Source organism: Branchiostoma lanceolatum, chromosome 15 (genome assembly GCF_035083965.1).
Source record: "Branchiostoma lanceolatum isolate klBraLanc5 chromosome 15, klBraLanc5.hap2, whole genome shotgun sequence".
Taxonomy (NCBI): domain Eukaryota; kingdom Metazoa; phylum Chordata; class Leptocardii; order Amphioxiformes; family Branchiostomatidae; genus Branchiostoma; species Branchiostoma lanceolatum.
The window spans coordinates 12,868,554-12,878,250 of NC_089736.1; the positions used below are offsets into that span (position 1 = coordinate 12,868,554).

The 9,697-nt window shown below is 40.1% G+C and overlaps 1 protein-coding gene across 1 annotated transcript; it reads right to left on the minus strand.

Annotated features, from left to right (window-relative positions):
* Nucleotides 1-5,370: 5,370 nt before the first annotated feature.
* LOC136449360 (uncharacterized) lies at nt 5,371-6,657 on the minus strand. Its single transcript, XM_066449375.1, has 3 exons — nt 6,258-6,657; nt 5,782-5,863; nt 5,371-5,452 (listed from the first exon to the last, which is right to left on the minus strand). Exons 1-3 carry the CDS (start codon nt 6,526-6,528, stop codon nt 5,371-5,373), a joined length of 435 nt encoding a protein of 144 aa, XP_066305472.1. The 5' UTR covers nt 6,529-6,657.
* Between the last annotated feature and the right edge of the window lie 3,040 nt (nt 6,658-9,697).

Consider the following 9,697-nt stretch of genomic DNA (forward strand, 5'->3'; position numbering starts at 1 on the left):
TGAACCAAACCTTTCCACTTGGTGGACGATGAACAAATGTGTCTTTGATATCATTGCAAGATCATAAAGAGATTATTGGAAGTATTTAATAATTGAGATGATAGAACTTGAAAGGCCTTTCAATGTTAAAAGCTGTTTAATGTCCAGACACCTTTAAAAGACCAAACAGAAGCAAAGGTTGTGACGATAAACCTTTCCTATTTCCTTCTTTCTATAAAAACACCTCTACTGGTCAAACCAATTAATTTTCTGGGCTCTTTGACATTTTTAAACAAAACTTCAGCAAGGGGTCAAGATGCAAAAAGAGGGCTTGGAGGTAGACTTGCAAATGAACTGAACTATTGGGAATTGACCTACTGAGAAGCAAGCAGATGCCCATGATCCTCAGTACCGTATACCGCTACTGTAAGATTTATCAAAGATCCACCGAGGCTTGTAATATTTACCTGCAACCTGGAATTTGTCAAACTCCCGGGTGGATGAAATAATCATAATGTATCATTTTGGTATTACTAAGCAGTTTGTGTAGATTTCAGTTCAAGCCTGTTATTGTAGTGATTAAAACGAATCTTTGTACACAACTAAGTATTTTATTTAACCGACGTTTCGGTGACCGCCTGTTACCTTCCCCATGTAATGGCAATTCTGACGTGTACACTACGTACTGCAGCTATAGGTGTCGCTGCTTACAAATGCGGTCCCAAAGGCAAAGGATTTACATAATTGCCCTGAAGAAGGTAACAGACGATAACGGAAGCGACTGTTTCAGAAAACATTTCGTTGTGTACAGAGTCTTTTCATTAAGTGACTTCCATGTACCAACCTGATGAAACTATTCACGAATGTTTTTGTGCAAGGACTTAATTCTTTAAAGTTAAATAGACAATCCCATACTTTAACTCTAACCCTATGAAATTGCATTGCTAAGAGAAACGTACAGCTATGTAAAATTTAGCAACAGCGTACATATTGCCAGAGATGAAGTTTGCTTTGAATTATATATATTGTGGAATTGTAATTGCTACAGTAATTTGCAAAGCTATTGTTTGCCGGGTTGACATTTAGGGAATGGTAACTGTAACAAGCAGACCAGCCTAGCGAGCCCTATGCACGTCTGTAGCCGCCATGCATCAGACGCTGATGCCTGCGAATGATTGATTGATTGATTGAACTGTACCAAGTGTAGCGTTGGATCCCCTCGTGGCTTTTTTGGAACAATAAATTGTATGTAGTTCAGATTTGAAAAATCATCACTAACTTTTATTGTACTTTACTAATCACTGCAAAACCGAGAAGATGGACAATTTTACTTTGGTAAAATAAGAACTGAGCAAAATACTGCAGGCAATATTGCAGATAAAATTAAAAAGCACATTTTAAAGTAGCAAATCAATGCTGAATTTCTTAAAATGAATGTGAGCTTTAACTCAGTATTACCGACCGTAGTTTTCCCTTTTTGCCGTATTGTAAAAATTGTGGCTATAACTATCATTGTGGTTGCAAATAGACACAGAGACGATCAAGATAATAAGCTGTTTGTTGTACTGGCTGTCCTTTGGCTGTATCAACAATAGAACTGTAATAGGAGAACAAAATATGTTTCGGTTATGTAGTTGTTCTATAGGAAAATAGTTTACGTTGTAAAGTTTTGCTCTGAAAAATATTTCTAGCTTGACCGTCAAATTGCTATCGCACGAGACAGAGAAACAGACTTATTGTTGTACTAAGTACATGTTTAACACAGTTCAATAGAAAGACCTTTGATCACAACACAAGTTTACTATAAGACAGTTCACTGTTTTGTTTTTCATTCTTCTATTACATCAATCTATTACATTTCCTGTTTCTCGTTTACAAAAGAAGAGGTGAAGTGATTAGAGCATTGAAAATAAAAATAAAAACAAAAAACAACAAAGGTGAAGTAAATCATAACTGTAAAGTTGTATATATGTTGGAAAAAAAAACTTTGTTTAAGGGAGGGTTTGAAGTTGGACCAAATGTAGAAACACTAGTAATATGAGCACTGCTGCCCAGTGATCCACAACGTACTGTGTCGTTGCAATTTTAAAGTAAAAGAAAACATCTATTTGGTAATATAGGTACTACATGTACTTGTATGACCACTGTGAAAACTGCTTTCAAAATAAACTGCATTGAAAAGTACAAGTTGCACTCCTTTCCTTTTTTCATTATTGTGCAGCACTTAGAAATAAACCGCAATGTACAGCTGTTGTGAAGCATCTCCCCATAGATTAATCATGGAATGTTGAAGCCCGATACTTAATTAAAAACTACAGGTAGACGGTTCACTGAGCTGTTGGTTTCTGGAGTACAAACTGGCAGGACCTCACATCATCGCCAACTGGAAAAAGGAAACAAACATTTGTTAATCACTCTGGCTTAGAGTTGAACTATTATTAAACAAGCAAATGGCCAAGTGAGTTGAATGTTCTCCTAGGTTCTGAGTTTGAACCCTGTTCGAGTCATACCAAATATTTAAAACAAAATGGTACAGACTGCTTTCTCTGCTTAGCACTAAGCAGTTGGTAAAGCCGGCGTCACAATTCATGCGAGCATCGGCCGATTTTGTAGATCGCCGGAAGCTCGCCGAATTTCAAAATCGCCCGAGCGTCGACCGTATTTTTGTGATTTTTCGCTGAAAACCTGCCCCGTCACAAATTGAACGGAGCTCTGGCGCATGGCGACGTCCGTCAAACACTAATAATCATAAATCCCACATAAGATGGTGCCATCTCTTGGACACGGACGAAGTCAGAATCAACTGACCTGGTAACAAGCTCAAATTGGACCAACTTTACTTTCTGAGTTGTGGCAAATCTGTAGGGCATGAGTGAAGTGGGTGGGCACACTGAAAATAATAACCTAAACAGGAATTTTGTCATAAACCAATCCGAATACTAGCGCAGGAGCCACAAAGTCAACAGATCAGTCGTTTAACCCCGATCCAAACATTTTCACCAAACGGAAATCGACCGAAGCTCGGGCGAACGCCGTCCGAACTTCGGCCGACCGTTGATAAGCCTAAGGAAAAAGTCAAGCCTCAAAAGTCAAGCCCCAGCTCATTAATATACTAGAGTTCCACGAACACATTATCTTCGCCAAATAATAAAGGCCTATTGTGGAGAATGATTGATATTTACATGCTTATCACCCCCTACAAACTTGATCATGCACCATACCGTTTGGAAGTTATGATGGGGGGGGGGGGGGGGGGGGGGAGAATGAGTCCAGTCTAGATAGGGTTAAAAATCATTTGGTGGTACAGGACTAGTATATGTGTATAGTGTACTGATATGTTATAACTGGTCATCAAGAAAATTTAAAGTTATGATTAAATGGCACAGTCGACGTCAATATATATGAATAGAATAAATCTTTATTCCATATCATACACATTTTGCAAGACATATTACATGTGACTTTTCCATACGGTGCTAGGTAATACCTAGTAGTTGTGCAGTTTTGGTGCAGTGTACTCTCTGAGCAGAGGAGTGGTTCCGGCTGGTTATTCACATGTTTTTAGGTGTTTTGTAAGGCTTTCTATTTTGTCCCCTTTTCGTTATGTCTCCAACCGTGTGTTGGAAAAAAATGCCTAAACTGAACACGTGAAAAACCAACCGGACCCACACATCTGCTTGGAGTGTAGTGAGACTGCCCAATCTGTTTATTTATGTGCCCCATGTGTTTATTTATACTTTTAGGCAAGGCCCTCTGTTGACCTGTTTCGGGAACACTGTCACATGCCCATTATCAAATGTAGTGGATTTACAGACTTTCCTTACTAATTATGCAGATTAGCTCCTGATTTGCATAATAAGTCATTGATTGTGTAAGGCACCATCTGAGCTCTCTACATACCAAACTTCATGACGATCTGTCGACCCCTTCTCAAGTAATTCATGTCCGAAGGTCAAAACAAAAACACCCAATGCAGTTCCAAACAAGACGCTAGGGGGCCCAAACTTAAACAACTTATTTCCTGTGGCATGAGCTATCTACCACACAAAAATCATGACCATAGCACTTTCAGAAAATATGCTCCAAAATTTTAAAACTCCGCTGCAGTACCTTAGGCACCCGCTAGAAGGCCCATTATCGAACTTGACCTTCCTTTCTGTAAACTTAACCCATCCACTAAATATCATACAGAACCATCTACAGCTTCTCGAGTTATGTTGTCCACAACCAAATACACATCCACAAAAAAATTTAACGTCCGCTGCAGTACTGTTGAAAAACGCAAGGTAAACCATTTTCGAACTCGACCTTCCTTTGTACAAGCACTACACACCTACCAAAAATCATAAAGATTCATCCAAGGTTTCTTGAGTTATGCTCTTGACATACATACAGACCCATCAAACAGCTGGCTCAACCAAAAACATAATCTTCCCCGAGTACTATAGTACTCGGCGAAGATAATAAACTATCTGTTAACCACTTATACCGTTTAATAATATCCTGCAGTTGCAATGTCATCTGCAAAAATGCGACTGGGGTTTAATAAGTTTGCATGGAACTGTACATTATGGTGCCCATAAACTTAATTTCTAAAACTCGTAGCATATATTTAAGCCCATTGAATACAAATATTCAACAGGCAGATGATAGAAAATACAAGTGATTTTTTTCAAAATATTTAATTGAACATCAGTCAAATCAACACCTTCAGGAACTTAAAATAACACCTTCGTCACGCAAACTGTAAAAAAAAACCAATGTCAGAAATGTATAGTTTTACTAATATATCAGTTGCTCCTTATTATAATAAGTCTTCTCTTTACATGTATTTCAAAATCAAAAGCAGGGAACCAAGAAATGCAAAATATTTCGACTAACAAGTCAGACCATTATTCATATCGAGTCTATTATATTCATATATCCTCAACGTGCGTACATGTAGCTCTTAGGTTGATCATTTCATGATCATTAACGTTATTAAACCGTTTTCAAAACCTGCTATTACAATTAAGCCAGTTCTTATTTATATTTTATATTCTAAAAATCATATTTAAATCTTATATTCTTAATGAACATAAAAAGATACTAAGCAATCTGAACTGCAAAACAACAATTACACACGGAAAAAGGTGTCCCAGAAAATTGAAAAATAGTGGTGGTCACCCCTAATTACAAACAAAGGTACAATATTTTTGATACAATGTCAAACAAGGCATCAATCAAAATAACTTTTTAAATCATCTACAGCCTTGTGTCTCTTGGCATCTTGTCGTAATCCGGGGTTGGGATGTCACTAGTGTACGCGGGGTTATGCCTGTTGTCATTTCCATAAGGGTTGTTGGGTTGTCCTCGTTGGTTGTTCTGACGTGCCTGATTGACAGGCTTCAGCTACTTGTCAGCTACTGCAGTGTCAGCTGTGGCAGAAGCACCGGTGGAAGTGTCTCGGGTGTTCAATGGTAGATAACCATATCTGAAGATAGAACGTTTTCAGGGATTGTTATAAGAGTCACTGCTGATAGATTTGTAGTAAAGGTTGGGTTAGGTTATTAATCAAACTTGAATTAATATGAAAATAGCATATGATATTTTAGAGCCAATCTCCTGAGCTGAGATTTAGACAGAATGCAGTCAGTTCTGGAATAACATTTTTGAATGTTTTTGCACATATTTTATGTCTGCCCCATGCCTGTCTCTCACTGTACGAGTACATGTATATAGGATTGTTTCGTAAATTGTGCCCTCTTGATTTGGATCGACAATCTGCCGAAGCTGCAAGTGTCACAACTATTTTCAACTTACTTCAACTCCGTATAGGCACTGTCTCGTGAAAGATCGTCATCTCCTCTTGCTCGGCCTTCGATTCGATCTTGACGTCGCAGCTCTGTTAAGAACAAAGGGTTAAAAGAATAACGTATGTCACAAGAGTTACACGATATCTCAACGCCATTGATTCACCATTCATCAATCTAGAACTAGAAATGTTTTTACTCCGGGAAGGAGGGCCACTTCCTGAAGGAGTATTGCCAATAATGTTGTGCGCACGTTCGCAGCTACAACTCGCGATCTTGTTGCTGCATTGGTAACTTGGCATTTCATTTGCTAGGTTACGCGAGATGATACACGATTCCTTTTTTTAAACACCGTAACAGCTTTTATCGTTGATGTAATTCTTAAAGCAACCCTATCTTGCAGACACAACAAATATTTCTTGAAGAATTGTGTCATATGAATATTTTTTATGATGATGTGGGTATTAAAAATGCTACTTTACACACCTGGCCGCATCCTGGAGCGCATCTCCATAGCTGTTTCATGCCTACTGTCCGTAGCCTGCGTTCGACGCTCCTCGTTGTTCAGCGCCAGTGGTGGGCGGTTCGCTACCGGCGGTGGTGCGGGCGGGCGGTTCGCCACCGGCGGTGGTGCGGGCGAGTCGTCATCCGCACCTATCCCTTCGGCGTAAGCGTGGTCCTCCTTCGCCGGTACGTAGTCGTACTGAGCTGCAGTAAATGCTGGCGTCGTTAGGTGCGCTGTAGACATGTGCTTCATACTGCGATGAGTTGATACCAATTTCACAAGTAGCCCGATCGCAAGCACTAGCAACAATCCAGCGAAGCCGCCAACTCCAAAAAGGACATAGCGTTGGTTAGCTAACTCATAGCGTTGGTTAGCTAACTCAGTCTGCAGCTTTTGACTCTTGGCCGTCGCATGGTGGCGTGGTTACCCCAGCAGGAGTGGTCCCCAAATCCACGACATTTATCCAGACTGTTGCTGATCCGGTACGTTGGTTTACCGATTGGTCAGTTGCGATGAGAACCAATGAGTTGTTCTTTATCGTACTTTCTAGTGGTCACTGTGTACTAATGAGCCCACTGATTACAAAGATATCTCTTCGATTCCGTGCAATACCGTATGTCAGTCGACCTTCCTTTGTACAGTTAGATTAGGAACTATTGCAAGAGTCTGGGCAATCCAAGTCACACGCGAAGATGTCAAGGTCTGTCAGGTTGGTCCCCATTTCTAAGTCTTGTTCTACTGTTGCTTGGTACAGAGACTGGCTGAACATTGGAGTATGCAAATTAGGATTTCCAACAAATATAGATATGGCCCGAAGTCATTTGAAATGCCGTCGTCAACTGAGATAAACACTGGATGTTCCATGTCTCCATCAGAGTCGAGGAATTCCTTGATTGTGAAGATTTCTCCTGTAGTTTCATAGATGGAGAAGTATTCACTGGCGACCGCCTTGAATGACAAATGATAGTCCACGTCCGGATCAACAACAATTACTGTTACCACCGAGGTGCCGGCTGGTGACGACTGTGAGACACAAGCAGACAACAGTCACAGCAAAGCAGCTACACACTAGAAAACTGCTATAGTAAATGTCAATGCTACAAGCTGCTGGATCTTCATAGAATCTAGAATTCAGATTTCCAGGGATGTTTTGGGGAAATAAAAATTGAAGTCATATTGATGTTTATATATGCCAATTATTTGTATACCTTTTTTCTGTATATTTCGTCTTTCTGTATAGAATTCCAAAACACCAAACCATTTACCATCCACTCAATTGTAAAAACAATGCATATCTGTATAGCCCATAATCGTAAAGTTCGGGATATTGTATAGAATCTTGTCCGATTTTATCGTAAAATGACCCACAACTATAGGCTAAATTTCGGATTTGCGTTGTAGTTTCGGGAGTGGGTACGCCGTCTACCGTTCAACAATCACACTCTTTTGTTACTTGCTATTGTCATGCTTGCAAACAATCGATATCGGTGCCTTTGACATACGGTGATCTCATTAAAAACCTGCTTTTCAAGACTCAAGCGACGAAAGTGAACAAAAATACGAAAAGAAAAACACAACTTTTGTCTGAGCATTTGAGCCTCTACGCTGTATTTTGCTGCGATTTACCGGTATTTGTGGCCGTATTCGACGGAGAACCCATTCCTTAGACTCTTTCCCCGTGAAAATTCTGCTTATATAGCGTAGATGAATCCTATTTTACGTCGCGATTTCAGAAAAAATAAGCGGCGAGGGCCGGGTGACGCTGGGCGGCCATCTTTGTTTACTCATTGATATGCATTTTTCTACGCGCTGATTGGTTCACGTCATAAAACCCGTGCCCTGATTGGTTGACTGTAAGATTGCACGTGATCAACATGCGGCGGGAGTTTTTATTTGACAGGAGTTTCCCACGCAGTTCGGGCTTATCTGAACAAGATAGATTGCGAATCTAATCCAATATGGGGACGTTAAGATCGACGAAAAGGTCGGATTGTACTTTGATTAAAATTTTGCAAAATAAAGTTGCGATATCGATAGTGTGTTTGTGTGTCTTGCTAAAAATCCTATTCACCCCCCTCCCCTCCTTCGGGACGTCAATATCGCTAGTTCGGACAGTCGTATAGTTCGGGGAGTCGTATAATTTGCGCTGACAAATGGGCTATACAGATATGCGGAATCTACTGTAATAGAACGGTGGAAGCAATGGTTCACGTTTTCCTCGTAAGGCTCGTTCTCCAAAGCTACGTCGCACATTTTCTAATAAAGGTCGGACAGTGCCACAAATGTTATCTATAATGTTAGGCATGGAAAGGGAAAACATACCTGTGAAATCGTTACCAGTTCACCTGGGACAACCATAGTAGGCGGGTTGTCATTGACGTTTGCTAAGGTAATGTGAATCAAAGCCATACTTGTCTTTGGTGTTGCTCCCTGGTCCACTGCTAGTACAGTAAGGTTCAGTCCAGAAGGGTGCGCTTTTGTCGAAATTTTTCGCCTTAAAGATCTCTTGGTTACCTACGGAAACTGTCTTTACGGTGGTTACAGTGAACAGGTCTGGATGGTAGGGTAAGATCTATTCATTAATAGATAAAGTTATAAATGTAAATATTGTAAATATCTAATATACAATGCATAGTTGAAAGTTGACTTAGCTATATGTAGATAATTAGATCAGTTCTTATTGCTTATCATTATTTCACATTCTACCTGCCTGAATGACTTGTACAAGGAACATAGAAAAAATAAAAGCAGTAACGTCTAGTTTTAAAAAGCATTCCTACCTGAGACGTCATCATTGCTCGGAAAGAAAAACTGTATTCTCCAAGCAGAGGCTTCGATTGAGGGGTAGTTTTGTCCGGGTTTTCTAACGTCCCTCTTCTCTCACCTCTGCAAGATAAAGCATCAGGGCGGGGCTATCCTTTCAGAATCGGTGTCGCTGCCCCTCCCTGTGTATCATTAATTTATCGTCAGACAAAGAGTTTTACTGCCCGGGGATTAACGCGGATCCGGCAACTTGGGACAGTGTGCAGCCAGCCGCGCGGGCACCCCGCGGTCTCCCCTACAATCACTCTGAATGGCTCCCGTCAGTTTGAAAGCATCATAACGTAAAGTAAGCTTTCTACACATGATAATAAATGTTTTTAAAGAAATTACATATAAACATAAGATGTTTAATTACAATAGGGTCAAAAAGGCCACGGACAAATTTAATCTGTAAGAGTTTACCTTACACCCTGTAAAATACCAAGACTCGAACTGCTTTCCCCACCTGGGCTCAGGCACATAAAGTTAGCATGTCATTTTTTTACCAAAATATCAATTTCTTACCTCAAAAATATGTCACATGAAAACGTTTGTATAGTCATTTTATTAAGACCAAGAAGCGCTAACAAGGTGTCAAATTTCTCGGCGTTATGACCAT